The following is a 20,063-nucleotide window of genomic DNA, read 5'->3' as shown; positions in this document are numbered from 1 at the left end:
AAAACAACATTAAAGATGGAACAGATTAGAGTGAAAACAACATTAAAGATGGAACAGATTAAAGTGAAAAACAGCATTAAAGATGGAGCAGATTAGAGTGAAAACAACATTAAAGATGGAGCAGATTAGAGTGAAAACAACATTAAAGATGGAATAGATTAGAGTGAAAACAACATTAAAGATGGGAGAGATTAGAGTGAAAACAACATTAAAGATGGAGCAGATTAGAGTGAAAACAACATTAAAGATGGAGCAGATTAAAGTGAAAAACAGCATTAAAGATGGAATAGATTAGAGTGAAAACAACATTAAAGATGGGAGAGATTAGAGTGAAAACAACATTAAAGATGGAGCAGATTAGAGTGAAAACAACATTAAAGATGGAGCAGATTAGAGTGAAAACAACATTAAAGATGGAATAGATTAGAGTGAAAACAACATTAAAGATGGGAGAGATTAGAGTAAAAACAACATTAAAGATGAAGCAGATTAGAGTGAAAACAACATTAAAGATGGAGCAGATTAGAGTGAAAACAACATTAAAGATGGAATAGATTAGAGTGAAAACAACATTAAAGATGGAACAGATTAGAGTGAAAACAACATTAAAGATGGAGCAGATTAGAGTGAAAACAACATTAAAGATGGGACAGATTAGATGGTGAAACAACATTAAAGATCGAAAAGATTAGACGGAGAAACATTAGTACTATTTATAAAAATATTAAACACATTGCAAGGTACGTATAAAAACCCAGGTCCTAATTCGGACAATTTTAAGAGACAGAAGAGGTTGTACACAGAATTATAGGCTCAATAGGTTTGTTTTTTGTTAGTAACTACAGTGGGTTACGCGCGCCGTGTTAAGTAAAGGAATCAAACTTTAAATTTTAGCGTTAGAAGCTACCGAAGGAAGAACTCCTATAACTAGTAAACTTTTTAATTTCCTTTGTTTGTTTCTAATATTCACGCAAAGCTTCACAAGGAGTATTCACGCTAACCATCCTTAATTTCGAAATTATAGGTTATAGAAAAGACAGATAGTCAAAGCCCTCATCATTAATTTTTGGAAATTAATTGAAAATGGGAAGTTACCATAACTATTATAACGTAACCACAGTTACAAAGTACGAGGAGCAAATTTTCGTATACGGAACGCTAAGTATGGATTCTACGATCCATTGTCCGGCACGCTAACCATTAGGTTATGCCAGGTCTATTAGAATTTTGAGAAGGAAGTCATGAAATGTGGAAACATAGGTTCTAGTTAAACCTCAACTAAAGAAAAACAAAAGGTAACAAAAACATTTTATTTACAAGCAAGTGATTTTAACGAAATAAATTGTAGACATTATTCAACCTGTTACATCTTAACAAATGAGTTTTCAAACTGAAATACTACGCACTTTTATAAGAGCACATGGTAACAGATTGTTTGTAAGAGAGATCTAGACATATCACGGCAATTTGGATAAAGTAAAAAGTGCGTGCTTTGGTGGCTCTGTTTAGGTTAGTAGTATTTAGTAGTCACCTGATTGACCATAATTATATAAGTATGTGTGTTAAGAACAACCAAAAGTTATCATGAACTGAACAATATTGATGCCAGTTACCTGTAGTCATACGTTATTATGAATTGAACAATGTTAATGGTAATTAGGTGCAGCCACGCGTTATTATGAAGTGGGTAATATTAATGTTAGTTAGGTGCAGCGACACATTATAGTGAAATGCAAATTATTAAAGTTAGATTTGTATATGTTTAATTAAGTAAAAAAAAAAGATATTTGTGAGATATATTAAGCAGTTGCATTCTGTAATACTTCGAAGAATGTTGGGCCAGCATCTCGCCCACACAACAACGTTTTCTCAGTACGGTGTGCAGTATTAGCACCGTTCTGTGTGGGGGACAAAAAGCTCATTGTTTTCTGCCACATAAACTCAACGACTCGAGGAACATCTCTTCACGTGTTCCACTAATCTCCGGTATGACTGAGTTATACTCCAATGCACCAATATTTCACTGTGTGTTTCAAGTTCTTCTGTACAATACTAGCTTTGTGACCAACAACTTCTGCTATGGTTTCAAGATGATGAATATCTCGTGATATTTTTCCAGCTGTCCAATCAAAACATACGTACAGACAAAGGAACTTTAAGCACATTCCTTTTATCCACATTCAAACACAAGCCATCTCTATCACAGCTTCCTGTTTTAAATTCTACGCGGGAGATTACAGTAGTGAAGGAGTTACAGCCAATGAAAACATTTCACTTCATTTTAAAGTTTCTATAACTTACAACAGGGCAATATAATGTTACTAAATGTACAACTTTATCTAATCTTGGAAAATACTTTGTATAATTTATCGAAAACATTCTAGCCAAAATGAACTTTATGTATTGTGGCTACTGAGCAGAATGATGTAATCAAATGATAATTAAATTTAGCATATACCACTGTGATGTATCCCAGAGAAATATAATAATAGTCTTTTAATCACTTATGAACAGCATTTCATATAACGTTGCGGAATAACATATTATATACATCCTGTTAAGACGTTTTTTAAAAAGAAACAAAGTGAGGAACCATCAAATGAAGCATATTATTAAAAAAGGTTTGAAATTAACAATGAAGACGTAACTTAAACAACAGAGGATTGAAAGTAACAAGTAAAACGAATTCTATAAAAAAAAAAGACTTGAAAGTATAAAATTAAAATGTATTATCCAGACAATTTTGAAAGTAACAGCCTAAATATATCCCCCAGAAAGTCTTGAAAATATAAAGTAAAAGGTATTCTATATGGTCTTGAAAGTGACTACTACAGAGATTCTTGAAGATACGAATCAAATTCCATAACAATTTTTGATATTTTGAGCTCTTGTCAGGAAATGGAACATACACGTTCACACAAATGAACAACGTGCTATTTGGTGTAACTATACACATGCACTCTGACGATTGAACAGAACTGTTCTCAGCAGAGTACTGTAGAAACATAGTAACCAGCCAATTCTGACTGTATTTACTATACTGGCAAATACCTGTATAATTTGTTGTTGCATTTTGTAAGAATTGCATTACAGATACACACATTACATGTTTCATTATGTTTGTATTCAAGTGGGTTACAAGAACTAGTCTTCAACAGTTGTAAAGTTTGCTCAGAGTACAGAGCAAACAAGTTTTACAACCGTCTCTATTATTTATGCGAGTCTTTCTTAGATATGAATGACTTGGCCTGGATTAGAATGCATAACGGTCTTGACGTTTATTATGAAACATTTCTCTTTAAGCAAAGACCCACCAAAGAGCGCTGCTCTTTTTCCCATTACAAGGCTTGCTTTCCAAGAAGTTCTACAAGCGTTATCATTGGAGAATGTCTGGTGCTACTTTAAAATTAGAGCCTTAACGAAGCTCAGAGAAAAAGCATCTAGGAGGCAAAAACGGGCGCTGGCTTCCGGTATGAGAGAACTCCAGTTTAGTAGTACCGAGACGAGAACTTCGACTCGGAAGATGTTTCAAGTTTTCTTGGAAAATGGGCCTTTCAACTGTGTCTCTTCGGCACAGAATTTTCCATTCTGGCTTACAAGCATTGCTTAGAAAACTCTTATCTTTTCTCGCTACACCACATTAAAATAGCAAAAGCGTATGTGGAATAAGCTAGCAAAAGTCACAAATATTAACCTTCGTAATAAAAATAATTAAACATTGAGAATTAGATAATAAAACATTACAATAATTAGAAACTTCTCGATGATTTAAATTTACACCACATACTTGAAAAAAATAAAAAATCTTGGTTTGAGACCCTAACTACTAAAATACAAGTTAACAGTTTTAAAGAGTGAACGAATAAATTTATGAAATAGTAAATCTTTTACACACCTATGTAGGTTACGTTCTGTTGTTAGTAATTATTTTACTCAACTAAACAGTTTATATATTTGGAGTGAATGACTTTTTAACATTTAATACAACTTGGGAAGTCATATTTTTGATATTGGAGATCGCTTAACGCAATGTCAGATCTCTAAAGTCAGAGATTATTCCACAGAATTAGTCATGCCGCAACATTGAATAAGAAAGTTTATATTTTGAATCAATGTAAGTTTTGATTAATTATTTTAATTAAACGATCTTCATTTGTAAATAAATATATCTTACCTTTAGAGTTATTGAGTGAAATTAATTGTTTCATATGTTGCAGAAATATGCATTATCTTGAAATAACCCATTGAGAAAAGCTATGTCACTAATTCTAATCACAATTAAAGTATTTATTGGTAATTGTTTTAGTTATATACGAAATACTCCAGGAAGGCCAAGAGTAACTTACGTACTACACGTAACAGGGAGAAGCTTCAGACTGCAGAATAAACGAAAGAAAGCAGGACGGACAAGAAAGCACACCTGCAAGGCTAAATAAAGAGCCTTCAATAATGAAACTGGAATTAAAGACATGTATGAACGTAGTTGACAGGTAAAACAGAAAACGTAGACTAAAGTAAACAACGTGATTCAGAGATAAGTACGAACATATCAGGCGATTACAGAAATAGAGAACGTAGATTAGTGTTAATACCGAACATAAAAGTTTTTATCTACGTGGATGGTAGACAGTTACAGAATGTAAATATAATTAAAATTCTTTATTGACGTGATTCGCATACAAAAAACAAACGTGAGCTGAAAAACGTAACTGCAAAGATCTGTATAATTTTATAAATATTTATAAATAATAATAAGTAGATATAGCTATAGCTCTGGGTATAAAAGATGTTACTCTTCTAACTGTGCAGTAAATTAGAGTATTATTCACATGTTATATGTAACTGCTAGATTTATTTATTGGAACAAAATAAAATAAATATCTTGCAGTTTCCGTGGATATATCTCATTCCTAACATAAACACCTACAGGTAGAGTTCCCCGTCATCAACTTTACAAGTCACTTTATTCTAAAACATGTCATTTTTGTCTTAAATACGCTAATTTTAAACACCATTCGTATCGTAAATTATTTTATGCTAACACATATCAGAACGTGACATAATTCCCTACTAGTGTGCTGTGACGAAAGTACGCGACACTCCTTGAAAGGCAACAAAGGCCTATTGCGAGATTTGATCAAATTAAATCATTTATCCATTATAAAGTTTTATATTTATTTTTGTTTATTTAGTTTGTTTATTTTACGTTTCACAGTAATCATTGAATAGTTTCAATCAAGCCTGCAACATTGAACATTCTTAATAGATTCCTATGCCCAGGTATTAAAGATATATTTTGCTATTTATATTCAGGAATGTGAGAAAGGAGACTATCAACTGGAGCCCAAATACCGATTGTCTTTAGCAGCGTATTTCAAACTTTATATAGTAAGAAGGTATTTAAGCCTGAAAATAGTGGCGGTATACTGCTTGGCTTCATAAGTGCTAAATAACACAGCACAAGGTACTCTTTGGTTGATTGTTTCTACTGCAAACCTACACAGTGTTATGTGTCTTTCGTGGGGAAACAAACCTCGGATTATTTAGCATTCTAGGTTCGTAAACTTACTGTTTACTTACAAAAAGAACTTTTGGTAGTGCAAGCCTGTTAGTGTATTTTGAAATAAAATATTTATTAATAGTAAGTGAAAATTAGTTTGCTTTTAAATGTATCTCATTCTTAATAGCTTTTGGGAATAGCTTGATAAATTTTGAATAAACAATATTTAGTTTAATATTATTCTAGTTAATACAAAACAAAATATTACACTTATAAGATTAAGGAAACTAAATCAGAGATACATTCTTCTCTGCAATTATTAAATATTAAGTAAAAAGGAAGTCAAGTTTTGTATGTGTGTGTTTTTTCTTATAGAAAAGCCACATTAGGTAGTCTGTTGAGCCCACCGAGGGAAATCGAGCCCCTGATTGTAGCATTGTAAATCCATAAACTTACCGCTGTACTAGCGGGAGACCCAATTTTTATAATAAACTGTTATTTCATAATGTTCAGTGTATGAATACGGACATCATAAAATGAAACTGCACTTGTGAGATATGGTTTAAAGGGGATATGCGGTTGAAAATATAACAGTTTAAACGTACACACACACACACATATGTATGTATATTAGAAACATCTGATATTTTTAACAAAAAGTGGAAATGTGTATGGATTTTGGAGTTATATATATTAAAAGTATGTTTTGCAGATTAGGCTATTTAAGTTCAAATATTTTCGTCTTTAATAAGACAAACAGAGTTATTAATCACAAAGTTGTTAGCTGGGATAATTTTAACGTAGGGCATTTAAAAGTACAAATAACCATATGCAAATATACTTTCATCATAACTTAAATTCAAATCAAATTCTTCATAAAGTATTTATTCTATATTTAACTATAATACAATACACAAAAAATATAAATGATATTTCCTATCATTTTATTTTGGGCTTTTACAAGTCAACCGTAAAGTTCCTTTTAAATTCGGTATTTATAATAATGAAATGATAATTGCAAAAGTCAAGACTTGAATCTACTCGATGTAATATTTGTTTGGCACATTTATGAGGTTGACTCCACCTTGTCGCCTTTTTCATTCATAACGTCATAGGATAGTGTGTCACTTGTAAACTTTTCACATTTAACATGCTTCATGTCGTCCTAAATCTGTATATGAAGCACACTATTTGTGGATGATTTTGTGTCTAAAACATTTCGTGCTATACGATTGAAGCCACAGTTTACTCTACACCATTAATTCCTTTCATACGCGAAACATTGACGTAGATGATGAAAGATCTATGCATAATACACAAAGCTAATTAAGACAATGAAGACTAATTAAACATTGAAATACAATACAGAAGAAAAAAACCTACACTGAAAGGCAAACCAGAAGGAAAATTTGGGTTTATTGTATAAAACACGCAAAAGCAGGATTTAATTTGATTATAAAATATTATATTAAAAAGAGATTTGTTATATTTACACATACACCTGAAGAAATAAAGTGGAACTGGGAATTTCGATGTGAACGGCACTTTGTAACCACGTGAACTAAACGTATAGCTGTCTTACAGATTTCGAATTATTGTGAGGATCCATGGCTCGCATCTCGTTACCGATAAAAAAACAAACAAAAAGAACTGGTTAAAGGCAGCGCAGCTAGTGAGTAGCACTATAGCAACAAAAGTTTTGTCTGGAATTCACTAATAGTGTTGACTGTTATTTTATAGCATGCCTACAATCAAAAGAGGGAAGCGTGTTCACCAGTGTCAAGTCTCAAACACCTAAACCTTTGATAAGCCTAACCATCTAACATGCTAATTACCAGGCCTCACACGGCCTTTAGTTGAAGAATGTTCTACATAATAATACACTAAAAATCGTGAATGATTTGATATATTTGTACGAAAACAATATCAAATGGAGTTATCTAATTATGCAAGGAAAGTATCGAGAAAGATAATTATATGCAACTTGAAAGGAGAATAATTGTAGAAAAAAAGAAAAAAAGGTTTTCTGTATTTACAAATAAATTAAATAATACTAAATATCTATTCATAAAAAAATTATAAAAAGGATATCATAGAAATAGTCATGCAAAGACAATACAAAATATTACAAACAAAATAAGCATAATGAAACCTCTATAGATAAAGAGGTGTAAATATTCATATACATTGTACAATATAATATACTTATGAAATGACAGTTAACATAAAGTACTGTAAAAAAGTGTTTAGAATACAAAAAGTATTAGAAATAATTATAGTAAGATGGAATATTGGACTTGATTTACAACAATAAAATATAGACAAAAAAAGACAAGCTATGGATATATAGGTTTAAGACATAATACGGATTTAATTTTATAACTGAAATATAATACCAAAGAGAGGTTTAAAGTTATAGAAGAGTTTAAAAGTATAGATGAAGGAGTTGATATAATTGAAAAACAAATATTGTGAAAAAGTATTTTTAATACTTCGTTATTAGAGAGGAAGATAAGATAATTTTATGAAGATATTGTGAAAAACATGTACAAATGTAATATGAAAGTTGAAAACTATATAATTACGCAAAACGAATTGGAAGAAGTTGATATAAAAATAAAAAAACTAATATTTGGGCTCTGCCATCAACACCCAATTTTTAGCGGGTTGCAAGATGAACAACGATAGAATAAAATAAGACACAAAAGAGTATTTATAGAGTCATTTTCAAACAGTGATAAAATGTGAAAACATTGAAAAACATTGCTACACAATAATATATCATATAAATCGAAGTAATAATAAAGATGAACAAATACAGAAGAGGGCATTAATATAGATATGAGTCAATGGTATGGGAGGACTTCATAGAGACAAGAAACGCAGAAGTTTCTTGTATACTTATACAAATAGGTAATGAAAAGAGACAAACTAATTATACGGAACTCAAACGTAATCAAAACAGATGATTATAAATAATTAACTACATCTTTCTTCGTAACCGTAATAATCACTGCAACTAAGGCATTTTAAGTCTGTGTATTTATATTATTATATACCCCATGTGTTTAACCTATATTCATAAACATGTTAACTTCGAACATACTTTAATCTATACTAACTTACACCATTTAAACACTAACAACGAGATATACCCAATTTTGACTATCTTAACCAGTGGCGGATTTAAGGTTGTGTAAGACCAGCTGATGATAACTTTTGTGGATCCTACAGCACATGTGATTTTACGTAGAATAAAACAATCAGTGGGCCCCCTTAAGACCATGGGGCCTGGGGCTGAGCCTCCTCTATCCCCTACCTAAATACGCTTCTGACCTTAACGTTTGTACTGTATAAAACTATGAAATGATAGGTGGTCTCTGTGTCCACCTTAACATATGAACTGTATAAAACTATGAAATGATAGGTGGTCTCTGTGTCCACCTTAACATATGAACTGTATAAATCTATGAAATGATAGGTGGTCTCTGTGTCCACCTTAACATATGAACTGTATAAAACTATGAAATGATAGGTGGTCTTTGTGTCCACCTTAACATATGAACTGTATAAATCTATGAAATGATAGGTGGTCTCTGTGTCCACCTTAACATATGTACTGTATAAAACTATGAAATGATAGGTGGTCTCTGTGTCCACCTTAACATATGTACTGTATAAAACTATGAAATGATAGGTGGTCTCTGTGTCCACCTTAACATATGAACTGTATAAATCTATGAAATGATAGGTGGTCTCTGTGTCCACCTTAACATATGTACTGTATAAAACTATGAAATGATAGGTGGTCTCTGTGTCCACCTTAACATATGTACTGTATAAAACTATGAAATGATAGGTGGTCTCTGTGTCCACCTTAACATATGAACTGTATAAAACTATGAAATGATAAGTGGTCTCTGTGTCCACCTTAACATATGAACTGTATAAATCTATGAAATGATAGGTGGTCTCTGTGTCCACCTTAACATATGTACTGTATAAAACTATGAAATGATAGGTGGTCTCTGTGTCCACCTTAACATATGTACTGTATAAATCTATGAAATGATAGGTGGTCTCTGTGTCCACCTTAACATATGTACTGTATAAAACTATGAAATGATAGGTGGTCTCTGTGTCCACCTTAACATATGAACTGTATAAATCTATGAAATGATAGGTGGTCTCTGTGTCCACCTTAACATATGTACTGTATAAAACTATGAAATGATAGGTGGTCTCTGTGTCCACCTTAACATATGTACTGTATAAATCTATGAAATGATAGGTGGTCTCTGTGTCCACCTTAACATATGTACTGTATAAAACTATGAAATGATAGGTGGTCTCTGTGTCCACCTTAACATATGTACTGTATAAAACTATGAAATGATAGGTGGTCTCTGTGTCCACCTTAACATATGTACTGTATAAAACTGTGAAATGATAAGTGGAGTCTGTATTTTAAACACGACATGTCAAAAAGCAGTACTATAAAATGATGTCAATCACCCATTGAGAGTAACATGCTGACTTTGATGATCCGTCATTCGACTATACGTGTAAATAAACATCTGAAAGCTAATGCTTCGCATATTTATAGTTCATTTCATTTCATATTGGATTATGATCACGACGAACAGCTGGAGCTCTGGTACGGATGTGTTATACTTAAAGGTCAGTCCGCTGAATGTGTTTATTTCTTTCTCCATTCGGTCAGACCCCTCTTCTTTAAGGAATGTAAGATATGCGTTACCATTTTTAGACTTAGCCGGTGACGATTGCAATAGTATTTTGTATGATGAGGTCGCTATAATGTTTGACATTAGAGAATGTAGGTATTGGAATTGTCCACCAATGTTTATTTCTGATCACACCGTATCAACAACAGCAGCGTGTGCATCGCGCTTCTGTATCAGAATGATGTTGGAACTGGTCTCAAGTTTTCACCAAACGAGTATACACTTGCTACCTGAGTGTAGTGTCAAATGTGTAACTCCTCTATAAAAAGAATGTACTCTAAATATCATTAGTATACTCGACAGGTTCTTGATATCATTGCAGCCGAGCTGTTTTGTGTATTGTTCTGAATGGAATGTGCCTCATTAGGCTGAGATATCCTCAATATTATGTCAGTTTCAAGCCACCTGAGGCGTTGCGATTGCAGATATTGTATTAAGTTCAGAGTATTGGAAACACTGGCGAGTTAGAATAAACAATCTTGGTTTGTTATTATAGATAACTTGTCGAGCAACTCTGCCCTTTATTTAGAAGTGGTTCCACATTCTAATAACGGTACTTAGAAACACTTGTAGACAAATTTGCAACAGCTTGCTGGAACTTATTACCCTTTTACTTTATACACGAGTGAAACAACTTAAGTTTCTTTTCTATGGTTCTTGAGTGAGTTAAAGCACTTCAAACAATGTGGTTAACTTCAAAGCGACAACTAAGACAAAAAATATGTGAGAATACCATATAGATATGGTCTAAGCTAAATGTACAGTCCTTTGAATTTCAAATGAAAATGATCAAAAAGCTGGAATAACACAATAGGTTCACTTTTTTCAAAATTACATCAGAAATTGCAGTTATTCTTGTTTAGTATGTTTATCTTAAAAGTTATTATCTAAACAACGACGACATATACACCTAACATTTGCGTTTATATTAATCACTGAATTATGTATTGCATTTTGACATCTACGACTATGTCACCAAAACATTAAGTACTGTTTTACAGTGTAAGGTGAGTTATGCTTTTCTGTACAAGTTTTATGATCACTGTGATAAATATAAAATTAGATAATTTACACACAGATAATACTCTCTGGGATCTACACAGACTGTAGTCATTGAGTCTATCGTTTCAAGTGGCATGTGTATAAGTTATTTTTAATCACTAGCGAAGGTTCGACTTACAGCACTACCATGAAGCCGGCAAAACCAGTCACTTGTCCCGGTGAAACAGCCCGATGAAGCCACAAGATAATCTGGGGTGCGCTGAGAGTAATGAAGATTGTCTTCTCGACGACGAGGCTTCCAAACGTCGCACGTCCAGCATGCAACAATGTGTTGATGAACGTTTTGTGAGCGGGATTCGGCAAGACTGCCAAGAGCGAGAGGGCGGTTCACTCTGTCTTCAGCTCTGAGCAAGTACAATAAGGTGGTGTGTCCAATGACGACATAGCAAATACACGTCAGCTAATGGGAGTTGGCGGTATAAAGGAAGAGCTAGCTGATAGGCTGAAGGACACTTGTTGTTTTCAGTAAGTGCTTCCAACAAGCTAAGTAGATTGTATTATTCTGATTGGAATGTTTGTTTCTGTCAGACGTACAGAGAAAGCAACTGCGCGTGATTAGTATGTGTAGGTTCCCGTGTACTAGGAGCGACTCTAGCCAGAAACAAGAATGCTTGTTATTGAAGTGGGCACACGAATCTTGCATGACGCACCATGTGAATCACGTGACTTAGTCGAAGCGCCAGATCCTTGTTTCACACTTTAAACAACCTCAGTTTTCCAAAACTTTTACGTTGGCATGCGTGTGGAACCGTTAGCACCTTTGAACACTTTTTCTTCCTGATAAGTTAAATGGAGCTAATTTAGCAAACCGCTTCTATTTATTCCAATATTCTAGTAACTACAGGAGGCTAACATGCACTTTGTAAATGACATTGTAGCAAATTTGTTTGGAGTTAAGTACACAGCTACACAATGGGCTATCTTTGCTCTGTCCACCTCGGTTATCGAAAGCTGGTTTCTGGTTTGTAAGTCCGCAGACTTGCTGCTAAGCCATTGGGGGGCGCTTATAGAAAAGATGGTTGTGTGAGAAGTTTATTACTAAGAATGATACTAATAGCAATGCAGTATTTGTCAGCACCAGTAGCGAATAAATCAAATACTACAAATTGTCTCACCATATTTTACAAACGTGTAATCTCGCAGTGGAGAAAAAATTGAAGCAGTTTTTTTGTCGACACCAAAGTATTAAGATATTATAACAGAAAACTGGCCTTTAATTTTTATGGAAGAACAAAGGGCACAGAGATCTTCCGTATTAGCTACTTAGCAATGTTAAAAATCATTGCTAAAAAGATATGATTACAGGGGCAGTCAACGCTAATTTCAGTTTATTCAAGTAAATCATAAAAGTACAAATTATCTACATACAAGTGACATTAAATATAACTTCTGTTTAGTCAGAATTCTGAAAAATGTTCAGATAAATATGCGTATTTATCTCTCTATTTGGACGTAATATGTTCTTTAACAGACGTCTTTAGATACCTAATTATTTTTAACCTTTTCGTTTAACATTTGCTATGCCTCTTCCAAGGGGTGGTATCATGTTTTATCGCTTTTATTGTGAGTTGTATCTAAAAAAATCTCTATCAGCATGTATTATGACATTTAACTTTCATGTGGAACTGAATGAATGTCTTAAAACTTCACGATCTGATCTGATGCTCAATTTCATAGAGACGTGATTAGAGATTTCATCTAGATTTGATATGATGTATGATTACCTTTTTGAAGGTCTTGTTTGATATCTGACGAATTTTATATGAATATAAGTGATACGTATCACAAATTCCACAAGAAAGGATACGTCTAATATCTTGACAAAGATCTGTATTATCTGCTAAGCTTTGATATGAACTTTAATCGCCTCCTTAATGCTGAAACTTTGCTTAACACTTTAATCAGTAGCTTATATAACATCTGAATGTTGATGTAGAGTTAATATGACATACAGTTTTATTAAGATTCAATATCGTGTCTTTCAAGCTAATTTTCTACGCGTTGTTTTCTTTTTTTGAACAACATACAACACAGTTGGATGATCTTTTTTACTTGTGTTACTTAGAACAATTAATGCCCTAAAAATAAATGCTACGTAGAGGCATTGGAAAGATCGATGTTTCAAGATTATACCATAAAGTTTCTTATTATATTATAAAATGTGTTACCTGCATTGAATTCACATGTTAAAAATTCATATTTGTAATTAAATCATAAAATATATCTTCGTGTATCTTTAGAAGCATTAACGTCTTGAAATTAACTCTTAAGTTACCTGCTTATCTTTATATAATACTCAGTGCGGTCCACATACAGTATCACACTGAATAACTTTTTTTCTACCTGCTACAACAATAGGTGTAAAGAACTAACCGTAAAAATTGGACGAAATCACTCATTTTCCATGTAGAATACACAGGGAATAAAGGCAGTAAGTAGTGAGGATATTTGTAAGGTTTGTGATATTTTCACTTAAACGTTCTATTTGATTCAGATGTTTTTAGGAACCATTTAACCAAACAAAGACATGATGGACTAATAAGCAGTTGGATGCATAAATAGTTTTGAAAAATGTATTTTAAAAACAGATGAGACTCCATCACCAACTCCAGGTACAAGCCTCTTGTCTTTTTATGAATTCTCAACGAAGTTTAGGCTTATATAAAGACTATATAAACAAACAAAAAATAGTTGGATTTATTTAAAGTTTATTTCATACAGGTATTAGGAAATCCAAACATATTGTTACATTAGAATATTAAATATGAAAGTTAATCTTACTACAAGAATTTTGGTACATTAGATAATAAAACATTAAAATTTCATCTTGCTACAAGAATTTTGGTACATGAGATGATAAAAAAGTTTCATCTCGTTACAAGAAATTTAGTACATCAGAAGGTAAAACTAACAAAGGGCTTTGGAAGTCTTTATTAGAATCTTCCTGAGAGGTGGGTTTCATGTTTGTTGGTGTATCGTATCGACGAATTGAGGAAAAAGGGTATTGTACAGGAGAGCATGTAAATAAACAAAACATTTTTTAAAGTAAGAACAATACGGCAGTTATGTACAAAGAAATAACCATAAACATTGGACTAAATCACTCATTTTCTACGTAGAATACACAGGGAATAAGGTGTATAACTTGTCAACACTTTGAAAATTGTTGACATTACGTTATCTCTAGTGGTTACAAAACATATTACTTCATTCTACTAAAATAACGACGGGGATTATAGGTGATTTATACAACTTATGACGCCATTTATATTACTTGGAGTATTATCTATCTTAACTTGGTGCTAGATATAAATATGCTACGATCTGGTAGAGTCATAGTTTTACAGTAAGATTATCTATCTTAATTTTGTGCTTGTAGTGCACGATGTTGCAACAAGTTTTACAGCGAGATTAATCTCGGCAACTTTCAAGAAACTGTTTCTCAATATTTGTAACTAAAACATTTTGATTACTTACGAGGAAAATATATACTGTAAAAGTGCTGAATAAATAAATGTACAACAGCTTTTTTACATGAGGCGTGTATGATGTGGTCACTATAATGTTTGGAATTGGAGAATGTAAGGGTAGCATCACGTCATCAGTATCAACAGACGAAAATCTCTTATGACACTCACCCACTGGCGCAGCGAATTGTCTCCGGACTTACAATGCTAGAAACCGGGTTTCCATTCGGTGGTTGGTAAAGCACAGGTAACCCTTTGTGTAACTTTGTGCTTAACTACAAACAAACGAGCAGATGATAAATTTTTCGGGTCACGTGTGCTGGCTTTAGAACAACAGACTTTCTGCAGTAATTACTTTATAAATCAATACATACTTTACGATTTAGGTATTTTGTTTAGTTGAAAAATGTATCGAACATCTAGCTCAGGTTTAATCCGCTGAAACAAGATATTTTTTTTCTCGTGTGTATGTTTGTATCAAAATTTCGTGAACAGCTATAAAAGGGCCATCAGATAAACAAGTAGAAAGAGCTAGTAAATCTCACCTACCGTCAAGTATAGGGCTACTCTTCAGTGATGTCGAGAAAACCCACTTGTAGAGAAATATATATGTAAAAACGGCTCGTTTTGGTAGAGAAAATATTTTTACACAGCATTACATCCACCACTATACTGGTACAGCTATGTAGATGACACGGTTGCAGGATTCAGATCTACAGAACACACACTTAATTTTTTCAATCACATTAACTCTATACATCCCAACATTAACTTCACATGTGAACAGGAAGAAAGCAATCAAATATCATATCTTAACCTCAAAATGACAAGAACCGACACACAATTCAAAACAGAAATCCACCGAAAAATCACCAATACTGGACTATACATTCCTTGGGACTCAGCACATGAAACAAAACAAAAACTCAACATACTAAGACACCAAATAAACACAGCCATAAAACTATGCTAACCAGATAAAATTAACGATGAATTAGACAAAATAAAACAATACTTCACCAACATCAATAAGTTTCCTCCACAAACCGTAGAAAACATTATACGCACACACCTAGACAGAAAGCAAAATCAAGCAACAAAAGTAAATATATCTCACGATTCAAAAAATCACGAAACCATATACTGCTGCATACCATATATTCCCGACATCAGCAGACAAATAATGAACATTTGGCAAAAACTAGTAACAAAATCTGACATTCCATTTAATACCAAATTTATTCAAAAAACAGGCACAAAACTGAGGTCTATACTATGTAAAAACTACACTGACAAACACGACACCAACATTATTTATAAAATACAATGTGATAACGCCACTACTTCTATATTGGAGAAACAAGTAGAAAAATGGAAACCAGATTCAAAGAACATAAAATTCGCCTTCACACGCTTTCGAACACTGCAAATCAAATAAAGACAACATAACCATAGAAAACATCCAAATATTAAATAAAGAAACAAACTTAAACAAATGCAAAATTAAAGAAGCCTTACTTATACAACAACTTAAACCCAAAATAAACCAATATAAAGGAACGCCTTTATACCTATATTAAATATAATAAAATAAAATTATATATTCAAACATCTAACACCGCCCTCTACATTCCGACACTCAGTTACACAACCCCTTCCAAACATGTGGTTAGCTTCTGGTCAGTTATCTCTTTCTTTCTTTGTGAACCTGACGATGACCGTAGAAGGTCGAAATGTTGTTCGCTCTTCTACGTAAAATATTTTCTCAACCCAAACGAGCCGTTTTCGCATATATAGGGCTACTCTTGTTTGATAGAATAGTGGAATTTAACTGTTACTATTATAATACATCCATGGCCAAAGCAAAGAGTGTGTTTGGTATCAAGGCGCCACAAACCATGAATCTTAGTATTCACAGTCCTAACATGCTCACCAATAGGCTATATCCAGTACTTTTTTTTAGTATTGGTTTGTTTGCTGTTTTTATGTTATTCTTTTAGAAACTATTAGTGTTGATATACAAAAATAATGTGACGGGAATTAAGTAATCATTTCTGGATAGTAAGGCTTATAAATTCATAATTTATTTTGTTTTGAAAATCGTATTAAGCTACATGAGGGCTATCTGCGCTAGCCGTAACTAATTTAGCAGTGTAAGACTAGAAGGAAGGCAATTAGTCATCGCCAACTTTGGTCTACTCTTTTACAAACGAATAATGGGATTGACCGAGACTTCATAACGTCCCACAGCTAAAACGACGAGCATGTATGGTGTGACGGGACCTTAGGACCTAAATTCATAGAAATAATAACATATAATAATGTAAGGTAATTGTCTTAATATTCTACAGTAGTGTTTCTCAAACTGTGATGTGCATCCTCCTGGAAAGGAAAGGTCAAAAATAATGATGAAAAAACATAGGAGATGAAACCGACGATAACCTAACAAAACTATGAAACTGCTCTCAAAGTTTTTACGTTTTTATTTTTTACTATCTAATTTATTTGCTCCTTAAAAGTATTTTTTTCATTTAAAATTATTAAAACATGTAAAGAAAACTGATTTTGCTGTTATCACTTGCAAAAATTATTTTAATGTGAAGAGGGCTCTATATAAAGTTTGAAAACACTTCAATATAATAAACACATACTAAATATCAATCTTATTCATTCCTATATTTTTAAAATTAGAAACAACATTTTGTGAAGTGCTTCAATTGTTTCATTGCAAGTTATCCAATTCAAAAAATTATATTTAATGTATTTAGAAAACGAATCAAAGAAATATTTATTGCTGTACTTATAGAATTCTATATGAAAAGGTTTTCAGTTAGGTTGAAGAAACAGCAAAGATGGATTAGTGGACACTGCTTAAGAGATGATGTAAAGGTCAAGGAGCTTCTGCTGTGGAGACCACAATGTGAGTTGAAAAAGCTGCCATTCACCTTCGTGTACATTCTTTACAGACACATCGAACAGGATTTAGGAAAGATGTCCAACTATATGTGCTACACCGTACTGTGGTCTTACGTCTAGCGGTACGCCTGAAGGCTAATTTCTAGTAGTATTGAATCATGCAATAGCATACACGACAGCATTCGTAATTAACATACTATTAAAGATTTTAGAAACGTCATTTTAAGAATTCTTGCACAAATGAGTTATCATTGCACGAAAATCTAATTACTTTAGAACGAATCGCACAGAATTAAATAACTTACAAGAAAAATCCTAAGGGTTATTGTGCAGCTGTGAACAGCACACAACGAAATTATTTGTTAATAAACTGTAAAAGGTGATTTTTAAACGAATAAATTATAATTAAAAGATTTAGCATACAATGAGAGCTTAATATAATTTCTCCAATATTAGACTAGAATCATGCAAGACAGTTTCGTATTGAACAACGCTGAATTAAACGATTAATCGCAGAATCGTAATAGGCTGTGTTATGTTCAAACATAATAAATTGATACGTTATTATTAAAATAAAAGGTTATTCTGTGCACTGTACTACGTATAATTTCATGGGAAGTCTTCGTCGTATAATGTGTGCTGTTTGCTTCGTTTTGTTCTCTTCTTGTACTGAATATCAACTTACTGAAATCTGTGTCACTTCTCTGCAATTAAAAGAAACAAAATTAAAATGAGAAGTAATTGATAATACTTTTAGCGGTTACTGTTAGTTAATAATTATTAAAATAAATTAAATTCTGATATTATATGTGTGTGTGTGCTTATATTTATCATCAGGTAAATAGATCAAAATATTTACCTCATTTTTAGTTATTTTGATCTGTCACATGAACGAATTGTAAAATAAATACGTGTATACTTTTAAAACAATATTTTTTCTTAAAAATATGTAACTTTTTATAGAAATCTTAGATATATAGCAGTAGGTACTATCGCAAGTATGTAAAAACTGTAAATTGTTACAATTCACTTGGGTTTTTTTCTTGAAAGGATTATATATATGAGCGACAGTGTTTCTAATCCTCACCAAATCACTATCTCTTCTCCACATACTTCTTAAACAGGCTGACATTCCTGGTATTCTCTGGGGAACAAGACAGGAGGCACGAAGAAAGATGACCTTAAGATAGCATGTATTGAGCAGATGGGAAAGACAGAATTACTGTCTCATACTTAGAGAGCTGAGGAAAATGTTGATTTTGGCAAAAGTCATGCGAGTTACGTGTGAGTTCTTAAGATATCCGTATATGATTTTAAATCGACATAAATAGATACTTATGTTATATAACGCTGTGGCTGCTGGTAACTTTTTAAAAGCAAGAATTGATGATGAACCTCTATATACACTGTGAAAATTTCTAACGTATTCTAAAGCAATATTAATATTTTGTGATAAGCTTAATATTTTGTAATAATCTTAAGCATGCGTTATTTAGGAAATAAATTACACCCGTTCATTATGAGAAGACTTTTAACATTCACATATGTTTCCAAGGGGCAGGCAAATTTAAGAAACTACAAGATAAAATTGTGTATAAAAACATATTCTAAAGTGAGAAATTTCTTTCGGTTATTTTCACAATAATTGAGTTTTTCTGAATAGGAAAATATATAATGCATAAATTTTCGAAGCCCGACTTTAAGATAATTGATCTGACCATTAAAAATAGATCGGGTGTTTATAAAGAGTACCTAACATTTATAATTATTAAATCTTGAAACCCCCAAATTTATAGTTATTGTATCTTGAAAACAAAATTTTTACCAGAGGTTAAATTAGAATAATAAATTTTATTCAAGAATATCGTGAACGTGGTTAAGGATATTTTGAAAGTGTTGAACATGATTTTCGTCAGTAAATGAATCATCTTTCGTTCTGGAGAGTGTTCATAAAACGTCCAGCATCAAATGATCAAATTTATATTGTGTGAAGATAGAAAAGTAAAATTATTGTTACAGAATAATAATTTGTCTTTGAAAAAACCACTTTACCTAATTCAGGATTTCGCGAGTGAAACTTATGATCACTGCTGTTAGGGTAAAATAAATAGCGCTTGAGACGTAACCATTTTAAATAAGGAATAGTTTTTGTAACCACAATTTAACTACGTCGATAATTTTTTATCACAAGACGAGGAGCCTTATCAGGAAAAATCTAACTTAATGATGAATAACAATGATTCGCCAAGGATTTAACAAATATCAATAAGGTAGAGAAATGATAGTATAAGTATGTAAATGTGTATGTGTATGTACACAGATGTCAGTGAGACACAGAAATGGCCCTAGACATATATAAGTATGTATATGTAC

General features: G+C 32.5%; 1 protein-coding gene and 1 long non-coding RNA gene across 8 annotated transcripts in view; one reads left to right on the top strand and one right to left on the bottom strand.

The window, feature by feature from the left end:
• LOC143253134 (uncharacterized) overlaps positions 1–20,063 on the bottom strand; it is a 331,617-nt gene that overhangs the window by 116,672 nt on the left and 194,882 nt on the right. The window contains exon 1 of one of the 7 annotated variants that reach the window (XM_076506463.1): positions 11,426–12,028. The exons of 5 other annotated variants lie outside the window; for them this stretch is intronic. In XM_076506463.1, coding sequence (XP_076362578.1) covers positions 11,426–11,436 — 11 coding nt within the window. In that variant the 5' untranslated portion in view covers positions 11,437–12,028. Of the gene's footprint in view, positions 1–11,425; positions 12,029–20,063 lie in introns of those variants that run through there. One more of the 7 variants, XM_076506471.1, reaches the window with a different exon arrangement.
• LOC143253139 (uncharacterized) lies at positions 11,633–18,988 on the top strand. The gene is made up of 3 exons (XR_013029401.1): positions 11,633–11,772; positions 17,605–17,694; positions 18,815–18,988. It is a non-coding gene; the product is annotated as an uncharacterized LOC143253139 (long non-coding RNA).

This window comes from Tachypleus tridentatus, chromosome 6 (genome assembly GCF_004210375.1).
Source record: "Tachypleus tridentatus isolate NWPU-2018 chromosome 6, ASM421037v1, whole genome shotgun sequence".
Taxonomy (NCBI): Eukaryota; Metazoa; Arthropoda; class Merostomata; order Xiphosura; family Limulidae; genus Tachypleus; species Tachypleus tridentatus.
The sequence above is the reverse complement of the archived record's forward strand: the minus strand, read 5'-3'. Positions and strand labels throughout refer to the sequence as shown.